Raw genomic sequence first — 13,274 nt, 5'->3', positions numbered from 1 at the left:
AACACTATAAAGAACTTAAACTTTGTTCCCATGGCCACAAATTGGCTAAATCGCTTTTCTAAGCAGCATTTTAACCATCTCCTACTGCACCATCCACCAGGATCACCTCCCACGGTTGCCAGATCCAACTACCCCCCTCTCTAACACGACACCACTTTCATAGTCCCAACCCTCTTCCTGGTACTCAGACACCCCAACATCCTCTTCCCACTACTCTTCCACACCTTAGACCACCCTCCCAACAGTATTAAACCATGTCACCACATCCTCCTCAGTAACACCTCGGATCTTCCTGAAACCTAAAGAATTTCAGTTCCCTGGATCCTGGACTTCAAAACAAGGCAAGATAAAATTCAAGGCCACCACTCTACAATTCCCACAAAAATGCAGACACAATCACATAATTTGATCCTTAAAATACCGGTAGCACCTTGTAACAATTTGTAATAAAAATTATAATCAAACTAATCATCATAAATCGGTGGCCCTAATAATATCATACAAAACACAGCATAAAATGCAATGCTTTTTGACTTATTGTGAGCAACACCATGGGTAATCTGTATACATAAAAATCTATCATACAAGTACATTCTTTCTAGCAAATCACCTGCAGTATGCAAATGTTATACACACAAATGTCCCCAAAACACTGTTACAAATGCAATATAAAAAAGGAAAGAAAGCCAATCATGTAATGCTGGCTGGGTCTAACCTGGAGATTGAAAACAGGTATTTTCCAATCACAAAACAATTAAACCCTGATTGATTGGGACCTCCATTTACTTAACAGTTAAGACTTTGTGGACTGGAAGTAACACCGCTCCACTTTAGCAGAATATCATCTTGTGCATTACATGGTAATACACGCCTACCCTTATAAAATAGCATATCACCTGGCTTGTGTGCACAATGGCATGCGGAATCTCTTTACCATCAACTTGCCCTGTAGCTTACACCCAAAGTTCCCAGAGGCAAGTTTAATAAGGCATTCCTCAAACTAGTGAAAAGCACCAGTTTCTTCAGAATTATGCTTCATTGTTTACTAAAAAATGATTGAATCTGAAGTGTTTGTTGAATTGCTTCACAGTAATTTTTCTAATAAGCATATATTTTGAAACCACAGCTATATTGTTCAAGTCTATATTTTTAAAAAACCTAACCTTAAGTGGAACTTATGTATCACTACATTTTGCAGACTTTGAAGGCAGGTAGACTTACATTGCTGGTTACGCTTGTCCCCAGCATTTTTCAAAGGGAGACAGACAGGACAGTCATGCCGTGTGCAATTCTTCCAGTGGGAGATGATCTGACGCGATGAAGCACAGTGTGCAACTGTAAAGAAACAACAAATTAGAAAAAAAAATGAGGGCAAACAAACATGACTATCAGAAAATACAACCAAGTCAAAATGCCACATTCAAAAGAAATTTAAAATAGTTCTGAGCTCTGATTTTAGCACCTCAACCTAAACCACCAAAGACATTTCACTCTTTTATACATCAGGCGGTATTAACAGGATGTAACCACGGGTTAACTGTAATAGAAACAGATGCTTCATAAATTTGACCCTGGTAACTTCTATAAACACATAGCACCATCAGGTGTCAATGGGGGAAAATTAACAAAAATGGTTTGATGTGTATGGTTAGAAGCATATTTCATTTTACAGAGGAATGTAAATGATGTCAGAGGAACTCAAAACTAAACTAAATAATTTGAAACAAGAAAACTGGCACAACTGAAATGTCAGACAAGTAGTTCCCAATATTAACATGTTACCAGTTCACCCCATACTCACCCTGACAGGATTTTCCAGCCTGACAGTGGGTCATGTGATTCAGGACATTCTTCATTGTTCGGCAGTGTGGCAAGTTGCAGGGCCGTACCTCACCATTGGCTTGCTCCCGACGCTGACATTTGTGCGCATGCAGGAGCAGGACTAGTTGTTGCTGGATGAGTTTTCGTTTCTCTGGATCTGCTGTGGGTGCAGAACCCATTCCCTGCCCTGGGGGCTGGCCCATTCCTCCTTGCTGCACTGGAGAAGGCTGCTGCTGCGGCTTTGGAAAAGAAAGGACTTGCATTTATATAGCGCCTTTCATGAGATCAGAACACCCCAAAGCGCTTTACAGCCAATAAAGTACTTTTCTTGAAGTGTAGTCAGAGTTGTAATATAGAAGGTGGCAGCCAATTTGCACACAGCAAGGTCCCACAAACAGCAATGAGATCATGACCAGGTAATCTATATTTAGTAATGTTGGTTGAGGGATAAATATTGGCGAGGGTACCAGGAGAATCCCATGCTCTTCTTTGAAGAGTGTCATGGGATCTTTTACATCCACCTAAAAAGTCAGCCGGGGGTCTCAGTTTAACATCTAATACGACGGAACCTCCAACAGTGCAGCACTCCCTCAGTACTGCACTGAAGTGTCAGCCTAGATTATGGGCTCAAGTCTCTGGGATGGGACTTGAACCCACATCCTTCTGACTCAGAGGACAGAGTGCTACCATTGAGCCACGGTCGACACCTAAAAGGAATCAGGCACAAGCAAGCATGCATGTCAAATTATTAGGGACTATTTTTTAAATCTATAGTTGATACCCTATTAGTGCTTCCGTCGAAGTCCTGGTAACGAGAATTGTCCACAACCGTACACACTATTTAGCAATGATTACTCGTCACCAGCTCTTAAAGATCCCTTCCTTTTTAAATATTCATCCTCTTTCAGGCAGCCTAGTGATAACTCCAACTCCATGGAGTGGTAAACATCACTGTAGTGCAACTCTGTAACTGGACTGATGGTATGTGAAAGTGGACAATTTTAGATGATCCTCTAGACTTCTAATGGTATTCTCTAAACACACCTAACTCAGCTATGAAGTCCTGAAAAACATTCAATGTAGGAAATGCAGCCACAAACCTGTCCCTTGCCAAACTACCAACTTTAAAAATATGCACACTATTTTAAAAAACATTCAAGCTCCTATTTTGGCATTCTATTTTTTTTCTTATTGCAGTTGATTAAAATTAAACTTGACAAGTCAGGAAAAGAGGAAGTGTGAAATTTGAGATACGTGAACCCTTCAGCACTCACCAGGTTTGGCATCCCAGCACCACCAGTAGGTTTCTTGTCCATTGTAAACTGAGGCAGGCTGTTCCCTAAGCCACCTTTGTTCTGCATCTGCTGCCCAAGTCCGCTGGTGCCCAATGTCTGACCAGTGTTCTGTCCATATGGCTGTCCGTAGGGACTAGGGGTTCCCATCGATCCCATCTATAAGTGAGAAACTGAAATTAACTTTTTACACTCAACAAGATGATCTCGAGATGTTCATTTGGTGTCTCTTCAGTCTATATTCAACTATATTTGGGGGAGGGGGGGGAAAGGGAAGATGACTTATTTAGAAGAGTGACTAAATCAAGTCAAAATGTTTTCAAATCATTATAGTAACCCTCAAAGTTAACATTGCAAAAATATTCTGAAAACCTAACTACAAGAAATCAGACGGCTGTACGGCCAACAGTAGCTTAAAAAGTAGAAATAATTTTATAACAGATGTAATATTGTAAACTTACGGTCAGGATTGCTTTGTGGTTTGCAGAAAATTTCAGTTTAAATTCCTTGGAATATCAAGAGTAAAATTTAAGGAGCAGTGCAAGTGTTTTTTCCATTAGATGAACATTTACTATTTAAATAGCTCATAAGGGCCTCCAGTGGCAGAAAGCAAATACTACATTACAACAACATAAAACCCTTGCGTTCTATAATAAATAGCCAACGGCCTGAATATTTTGAGAAAGTTAGTTCTGGATGAGTAAACCCACAGATGTATTTTCCAACCTTACTTTAACTCATTAAGTTCAATTTTAAAAACTCATCAGTTCTGGGCAATGGAGCACATTTTCATTTTGTGAACCTGAAAAATGACATTAAACACATTACTCCGAATACTCTATGGTTAGATGTAGAGAAAAGCTCATTCTAATTTGCCCCAACAATGTGCTTTAACACCAATAAAGAACACCCTACTGCAGCAGAGTCACCCACAATTTCCCAAGCAACATCCGGGAAGCCTTAATAAAATGGTCAGTTTGTTGCAAAATCCAGGACATTTCTATGCTGCAATCCTACATTATATAGGTACTGAGGCTGTCCAAGCTTTCACTTAATACTCTTAGAGCAGCAGCATGGTGAACGTGACAGAGAATGTCACTAACAGCAGTCATTTACCTTTACCACTGGAAGCGTTTCACCTCAGAAGGTATAAAAGCTACCTAATTGACTGTCTCCAGATACAACACAGTGCTGTAATATAAATGAGTTATCAGTGCACCCCACGCACTGCAGTTGCTCACTTAAGGCATTGGGAACTGGCACAGAATCTTATTTATGTGTACACCTCAAATAAAACATACATAAGTGGAAGCTTGAAAACACCCACCGTTTTCAGTTGTCAGTTAAAAATTCACATATGGTCTCTACTAATCCCCAGGCTCAAAATCAAATCTAGAGCACAGCACATACACAGCATCAGCAACTTTTAAAATCAGTCTTCGAAAACGTCCATTGGTGACGACACGAAGACTTATTTTAACCTAGCAATGGTAACTGTTGGAGTCAAATGCTTTCAGGAATAAATAAATTTATTTTAAGGGTTTATGCTATAAATTGTTTTATTTTTTAAAAAGGCACATTTGTTGCAGTTTTTCATCAAGTCGGTATTAGAGGACACATCCCAAAATAAAACTATAATGTTGGCCACCTATAAGGGTCTACTGGGTTAACCCACAAAATTTGCGTGACTCAAATTCTCATTTGGCAATGGAGTAATTTCGACTGGGAAGCATTTGCTACTTTCTTTTTAAAAGATTAACATTATTCCAAAGAGTAAGATTATCTGTAGTACAAGACCTTACTTGGAAACATGCTAATTGACGCATTTACAAATAGGGACATTTTTGACAACAGCATAAAGTTAGTAGTATCGCTAGATAAATCCACAGATGTATTGACACGAAGCATTTTCAACTAGGCTTATTTCACTGATTGTAGTGTTTCTTATAACATATTGGTAACCTAACAATAAACTTAACAGTCGTGCAATACCTTTCTTGTGTGGTGCTCTCAATTCACCACTTGAAATTGCTCTCCCCTTTCCACTACCAGTGACAGATGAATAACCACAAGTATTTCACCTTAATGTTGTACACTTATAGAGATTTAAAGAAATTAAATGCTATTTTCCTCTGCAAAATGAAATGTCCAGCAAACCATACATTTTCCTACACAGTGCAAAGATGGGATCCTTTCCTTCAGATTTTTCTCCCCATGATACCCGAAAGTGCCTGACTCTTGCTGGGGTATGATTCTACAGGCACCAATTGCCCTCCAGTACCACGTCCAAGTGGCCACCCTCATAAGAGTTCAGACGAGTGATACAATAACAATTTTCTATGTTAAAGGCACTAAATGCAGAACAACCAAAGACACCTCAGGAGGTATGAGAAAAACAGATACCAATCCATAGGAGGAAAGATTACGAAGGGTGAGTGGATGTTTGGTCAAGGAGGTGGAGTTTAAAGGAGATGGAGTCGGTGGGGTTTAGGCAGGTAATTCTATTTAGCAAGCTATTCAACTGAGGGAGGCTGCAGCCAGGCCAGATTCATGTCTACAGCAGAGGAGTACTTTCCAGAATGTGTTACTGAATAACAATCAGGGCAGTAAGCTTGGCTGATTAGGGTTAGCCTCCCCCTACAGAACATATTCAGGAATGTAGAAACAGACTGCTCTAAGGCTTCCAACCTCACCTGCCAAGAAAAAAACCTCTTTTGCAGTAGTGGGAACACAGCAAAATGTTTGAATGCCCCTAGTATCTAACTTCACAAGTTCCAGTGTAAGCAAAAGGAGGGGTTCCACACACTTTGGGTTCCGGCTTCAGATACGTTGCAAAATTAGCAATTGTTTACGCACAAATTTCAAATTTACTTCAAACACAGAGTTAACAGGAATAAAAGTTCTAAATTGGGGAAATGCCAATTTTACTAAGCCGAGATTTAGCAAAAGTGGACTGGAAACAGCTACTTGAGGTAGATCAGTGTCAGAGCAGTGGGAGGCATTCAAGGGGGAGATTCAAGGGGTGCAGAGTAAAAATGTTCCCACAAAGAAAAAGGGTGGGACTGCTAAATCTAGAGCTCCCTGGATGACAAGGAGCATACAGGGTAAGATAAGCAAAAATGGGAAACTTATGTCAGACACAGAGCGCTCAATACTGCAGAAAACCTAGAGGAGTACAGAAAGTGCAGGGGTGAAATTAAAAAGGAAATTAGGAAAGCAAAGAGAGGGCATGAAAAAATACTGGCAAGTAAAATTAAGGAAAACCCCAAAATGTTTTGTAAATATATAAAGAGCAAGAGGATAACTAAGGAAAGAGTAGGGCCTGTTAGAGACCAAAAAGGTAACCTACATGTGGAGTCGGAAGATGTGGGTATGGTTCTTAATGAATACTTTGTATCTGTCTTCGCAAAAGAGGGGGACAATGCAGAGATTGTAGTAAAGGAGGAGAGGAGTGTGAAATATTAGATGGGATAAACACAGTGAGAGGGGAAGTATTAAGGGGTTTAGCATCTTTGAAAATAGATAAATCACCAGGCCCGGACGAAATGTATCCCAAGCTGTTAAAAGAAGCAAGGGAGGAAATAGCAGAGGCTCTGACCATCATTTTTCAATCCTCCCTGGCTACAGGCGTGGTGCCGAAGGATTGGAGGACTGCTAACGTTGTAAACGTTTTACAAAAAAAGGGAGAAAAAGATAGACTGAGTAATCATAGGCCAGTCTGTCTAACCTCGGTGGAGGGCAAATTATTGGAATCAATTCTGAGGGACAGCATAAATTGTCATTTAGAAAGGCACGAGTTAATCAAGGACAGTCAGCATGGATTTGTTAAGGGGTCGTGTCTGACAACTTGACTGTATTTTGAGGAGGTAACAAGGAGGGTCGATGAGGGTAACACGTTTCATGTGGTGCAGATGGATTTTAGCAAGGCTTTTGACAAGGTCCCCCATGGCAGACCGGTCAAAAATGTAAAAGCCCATGGGACCCAAGGGAAAGTGGCTAGTTGGATCCAAAATTGGCTCAGTGGCAAAGCGAAGGGTAATGGTCGACGGGTTTTTTTGCGACTGGAAGGCTGTTTCTAGTGGGGTTCCGCAAGGCTCAGTACTGGGTCCCTTGCTTTTTGTGGTATATATTAATGATCTGGACTAGAATGTGGGGGGCTTGATCACGAAGTTTACAGATGATACAAAAATTGACCGTGTGGCTGATAGTGAGGAGGAAAGCTGTAGATTGCAGGAAGATATCAATGGACTGGTCAGGTGGGCAGAAAAGTGCCAAATGGAATTCAATCCAGAGAAGTGTGAGGTAATTCATTTGGGGAGGGCAAACAAGGCAAGGGAGTACACAATAAATGGGAGGATACTGAGAGGTGCAGAGGAACAAAGGGACCTTGGACTGTATGTCCACAGATCCCTGAAGGTAGCAGGACAGGTAGATAAATGTGGTTAAAAAGGCATACAGAATACTTTCCTTTGTTATCCGAGGCACAGAATATAAGAGCAGGGAGGTTATGCTGGAACTGTATAAAACATTGGTTAGGCCACAGCTTGAGTACTGTGTACAGTTCTGGTCACCACATTACAGGAATAATCTGATCGCACTCGAAAGGGTACAGATTGTGGTATATAAAATTAACACAGGACTAGATAGAGTGGATAGGGAGGACCTATTTCCCTTAGCAGAGGGGTCAGTTACCAGGGGGCATAGATTTAAAGTATTTGGTAGAAGGATTAGAGGGGAGCTGAGGAGAAATTTTTTCACCCAGAGGGTGGTGGGGGTCTGGAACTCACTGCCTGAAAGGTAGAGGCAGAAACAGTCAACTCATTTAAAAAGTACTTGGATGTGCACTTGAAATGCAGTAACCTACAGGGCTATGGACTAAGTGCTGGAAAGTGGAAATAAGCTGGATGGCTCTTTTTCGGCCAGCACGGACACGACGGGCCGAATGGCCTCCTGTCTGGTATTTTTCTATGATTCTAGCTATCACTTGTTGAATTAGAGTTGCTGAAGCATGCATTAAATTATGGGACATCTCCGGATTGTTTGCAGGGACTGCCATGTAATTTCTACGAGTCTCATGTTCATAAAACATTTTAAAATTGTTTTCAGCGGCATCATTATTGCACGCACCCACCCACGGGTTAATTTATATAAAAATATGAAGAAAAGCCAAAAATAGATTTATATACATGATGTCATAATTAGAAGGGGAGTATAGGTAAACACTATGGGCAGGTTAACTAATATGATTTTAGGGTCTTATGAATATTTTCTTGCAGGTATCCCCATTAAGTTCTTCTACAGTGACTAAGGAACAGGTGAAAGTAAATAGAATTTGCACACAACAGCAAACTGGACTACAGTAAGCATATTGTGGTCAATGCCCAATTCAGAGGATAGAGCACTTTGCTACTTACATCTTACAAGACTGGATCTATCAATATATGATGTCCAAACTAGTCATTAACGAAGTATTCTGTGTGTGTGGAATTGGGAGAAACAACAGCCCCCATGTTCATTTCAATCAGAGATAGTAAATTGTCACTCATGAGATAAAGTGAGCCCCTATTACCTTTTTAGGATTTATAAAACATTTTGGAATTTAACTCCATTATAAAACAAGATTTGACTCAGCAGTGAAGTACTTTGTGTCAATGTCCTTAACTCACTGAAAGCTGAGTATATGAATTATAAAAACTTCATATACTTATAAACTTATGAAACACTTTCAGAACTTAAGTTTCCATTTTCAGAAATGGACAGTTCAGACATTCTGATGTTTCTTCTAAAAATGAATGTATCTTAAGGTTTCAGGTTCAACCCTAGTCTGTGCTGAACTAGCTGATGTCAGCAGTTGGCCTCAGCTGTCCAGGGGTAGGAAAAGAAAAACCAGTGAGGGTTCCTGCTCCCCGTTGTTATCCAATGATCTTAATTGAAAAATGCATGCGTTTTGACATTGGGCTTGGCTGTGCTGCTCCCCTGAAGGTCAAATACACATTATTTAGGCTCACATTACACATTACTTAGGCTCACTTTACATGTTATTTGGGCTCACTTTTGAAAAATGGTCATTTGGGCAAGGTACAGAGGGTAGCCAGCATATGTGGAATTGTGCACAACTCAGCAGTTTCAGGAGAGGAGAACGGTGGAAGCGGAGAGAGAGAGAGAAAAATTTGTTTTAAATAAAAACAAATGTCCACTTGAGCAAGATAGCAGAGTGTTGTGAAGGTCTGTAGAACCATACTTCCAGAACCAGTGCCTTCAGGAAGGAAGAAAAAGGGGAAATGAATGTAGATGATAACTTATTTATGAAGTTTAACAAAAACTATAAAAGTGCTTAAACAGATTTCTATGAAGAGAATTACCACTGGTACTTATGGTTGTTGCACATGATAACTTGTACATGCGTGCAATGACTTTCGCTGCTATGCTACACCTGTATGAGCATAAGCAAAGTATTAGCATTTTAACATTTATTCAGAAGTCATCATGGCTATGAAACTTTCCAATCTGTAACTAGGAACAATAGCAAGAATATTTCAAAAGTAGGGGGTATTTTTGACTCAGTGGAAGCCTTGTACAACTCCTAATGCATGAACAGAATTCATGCAGCAGACGTTTATCACTATTATTAGTCAACTATTCCTATTCATTTTAACTTACATTTACTATTTTTTTTAAAAAATGAGTTTTAAGGCATGGAAACAAAATGTACATGTTTATTGGGTGGGAGTGGGGAGGGAAGGAATGAAAAAAGAGAAAAAGACAAGATTTCCTTGGACTACATGGACAACAGATGGCACCTGCACCTCTGCATAAGAACAAAGGAGGAAAAGAACCCCCATGCAGAACTAAACAGCCAACAGCCTGCTAATCCCAGCCCCAGATTCATGCTCAGCCACTCAACTGAAAGAGAAACTGCTCCGCCCAGGGCACACTTTCATTGTTTAAAGAGAGACTCTCTCCCTTAGGAACCAACAACCGGAGCAACAGCTATATTTTCTTCAGTCTACACCATAGCTGTTAGAAATTTACTGAAGTAGAATGCACACAAACAGTCCTCATTCCCTTTGTGTCCTTCAAAAGCACGTAAAGAGGTCAGAGAAATGCACGAAAGCCAATACTTTCCTTTTATTTGAAAATGATTAGTGCCCAATTAGTTCTCAGCTAGATAGAATTCCAATATTTGGCACAGTTCAGCTAAAGGATACAAAATATTTAGAAACTCATTCAATAGTGTGGAAATTTCAGTTATACTGCAGTTGTAAACTTTAACTTTTACTCTGACATTCTAAGAAGGCAGATAGGTGATTTAAGTACCAATTGTCTAGATTACATCATGCAAGAACAAACCTTCTTAAACAGGATTTGATAGTCAATTTTTAAAAAACGGTTAAATTAATGGTTTCTTGATAGAAATTAAGAAAAATAGGTGTAATGCATTCGAAATCCAAAACATATTTACACTCAAGACTTTTACTAGAGTGGAACTAGGACAGTTTCAACTAAACCATGACCTGTACTGTTCAAGTTAAATCTCCTGACAGATTAGACAAACAGCATTAATGGTGCCCATGAACAAGTCTGCAGAGTAACCTGTCTCACTTATCCAACAAGGGGATGTACAGGAAGCGGACAGTAACCTCTGTAGCTTTCATTTTGTATTTTCAACCCCCATCGACAAATATGAGAGTATGGAAAATCTGCACTATTGGGTCAGAGAAACAAGTTTATAAACTCTACCATTACCATCCTCACATTTTTGTCCCCCACATTACCAAGATGAATACTCAAGCTGGGATACTGTTCCACAGTCATCAATGACCATTAAATACCACATAGACAAACAGTCTACTGAGGCTTCATGTCTGGACTTACACATGAAGGATGGGTGAGGTATTGAAGGGCTGCTGTATCACAACACAAGATTTTATTTTAATAGAGGGGACAATATTTAGGAGAAGCTGAAATAAGACTTTCAAGTTTCATGTATTGCTTTTCTCTTCCACTATCTCAAGTTAAACAGGCTGTACTCATTCCTTATTAATTCCTCACTATATCTCTCTATCACCTCTATATAAAAAAAAACTCCTTTTCCCCCAGTATCCCAAACAGTTTTTGCTTATTGCCCTGGATCATCTTTTTAAGTAGTAAAACCTGTAAATTAGGGACACCTAAGGGACTTGCATCAGGTGTCCTTTTATGCAGGTGTCCTTATTTTCAAAATGGTTAAGTTGATGCACAGTAAACCGGATGAGCCAAATATCCCGGGATTGGCTGCATCTCCTGCAGCGTTCCTTCTTTCTAGAATCATGCCTAATCCTGGAGCCCTGCTAGCGGGATGTGATTTCAATTCATTTTCTGTTTGCTGGGTTTCCCAGTTCTTCGCCATCCCTGGGTCCTTTTCCATTGAGGGCCGAATGTCGTGATCTTGGGTTCTGCTACATTGGCAGCCTGCACAAGGCAAGATGGCTGCTCTACAGCCAGAATGCCTGGGAGATCCCAGCCAAATTGGGAGGGGGGGATTAATGTCCTGCACATCCCTGTCCGGGACACCCCCCCCCCTCCCTCAATGTGCTGCAGCTGCTATTTTTGAAGTGCTGGGGGTGAGTAGGGAGCTGTTAGCAGCTCATCGATACCTGACATACTGGTAGCATGAGATGTGGTGTTGCTTGGTGCAGTTCCCAGCTTTTGTCGAATGGAGAGTTCTTTACCCATCATCTATAGTGGCAGAGAAACTGTTCCATCCCTGGGTAAAGAGCTCCCCATTCTACAAATGCCAGTTGTTTCACCCACGCTGACCTGCGTGCCCTGTGTTTTAAGTTGTAAATGGACTTGGCACATTGAAAGCTGTCCCCAGATCGTAACTTGCGAGTGTCCGTGGTTTCAAGGTGCAGCTTTTGTCTGTTACAATGGATGTTATTTGAGACCGTCAATAAGTGTCCGTTTTTTGGGGGTGTCCGTTTGTACAGGTTTCATTGTAGTTTCTAAGAACCCAGTTTTATTTTTCTGCTTTCCAATTTCCTTAAAACATTTGATTTTCTTAAGTTCCTTTTAATCTTCCATTTCTACGTGGTAACTATGTCATTTATACCTTTATATTTTATGAAAAATTATCATAAGAACATAAGAAATTGGAGCAGGAGTAGGCCAATCGGCCCCTCGAGCCTGCTCCGCCATTCAATAAGATCATGGCTGATCTGATCCCAACCACAAATCTAAAGAACACAAGAAGTCGGAGCAGGACCCGGCCACATAGCCCCTGGGCCCTCTCCGCCACCCACAGGGCATTGACCGATCCGAACTCAGCTTCATGTCCAATTTCCTGCCCGCTCCCCATAACCCCTAATTCCCTTTACTTCTAGGAAACTGTCTATTTCTGTTTTAAATTTATCTAATGATGTAGCTTCCACAGCTTCCTGGGGCAGCAAATTCCACAGACCTACCACCCTCTGAGTGAAGAAGTTTCTCCTCATCTCAGTTTTGAAAGAGCAGCCCCTTATTCTAAGATTATGCCCCCTAGTTCTAGTTTCACCCATCTTTGGGAACATCCTTACTGCATCCACCCGATCAAGACCCTTCACAATCTTATATGTTTCAATAAGATCGCCCCTCATTCTTCTGAACTCCAATGAGTAGAGTCCCAATCTACTCAACCTCTCCTCATATGTCCGCCCCCTCATCCCCGGGATTAACCGAGTGAACCTTCTTTGTACTGCCTCGAGAGCAAGTATGTCTTTTCTTAAGTATGGAGACCAAAACTGTATGCAGTATTCCAGGTGCGGTCTCACCAATACCTTATATAACTGCAGCAATACCTCCTTGTTTTTATATTCTATCCCCCTAGCAATAAAAGCCAACATTCCGTTGGCTTTCTTGATCACCTGCTGCACCTGCATACCAACTTTTTGATTTTCTTGCACTAGGACCCCCAGATCCCTTTGTACTGCAGTACTTTCCAGTCTCTCGCCATTAAGAAAATAACTTGCTCTCTGATTTTTCCTGCCAAAGTGCATAACCTCACATTTTCCAATATTATATTGCATCTGCCAAATCTCCGCCCACTCACCCAGCCTGTCTATATCCCCTTGCAGGTTTTTTATGTCCTCCTCACTCTCTACTTTCCCTCCCATCTTTGTATCATCTGCAAATTTTGATATGTTG

At 40.7% G+C, this 13,274-nt stretch overlaps 1 protein-coding gene across 2 annotated transcripts in view; it reads right to left on the bottom strand.

Annotated features, from left to right (window-relative positions):
• LOC137305727 (histone acetyltransferase p300-like) overlaps window positions 1–13,274 on the bottom strand; it is a 115,560-nt gene that overhangs the window by 63,163 nt on the left and 39,123 nt on the right. For both annotated transcript variants that reach the window (XM_067974661.1, XM_067974662.1), the window contains exons 3-5: window positions 3,096–3,272; window positions 1,802–2,060; window positions 1,222–1,335 (exon numbers count right to left, since the gene is read on the bottom strand). In XM_067974661.1, coding sequence (XP_067830762.1) covers window positions 1,222–1,335; window positions 1,802–2,060; window positions 3,096–3,272 — 550 coding nt within the window. The remainder of the gene's footprint in view (window positions 1–1,221; window positions 1,336–1,801; window positions 2,061–3,095; window positions 3,273–13,274) is intronic.

This window comes from Heptranchias perlo, chromosome 40 (genome assembly GCF_035084215.1).
Source record: "Heptranchias perlo isolate sHepPer1 chromosome 40, sHepPer1.hap1, whole genome shotgun sequence".
In the NCBI taxonomy this organism is placed as follows: domain Eukaryota; kingdom Metazoa; phylum Chordata; class Chondrichthyes; order Hexanchiformes; family Hexanchidae; genus Heptranchias; species Heptranchias perlo.
The sequence above is the reverse complement of the archived record's forward strand: the minus strand, read 5'-3'. Positions and strand labels throughout refer to the sequence as shown.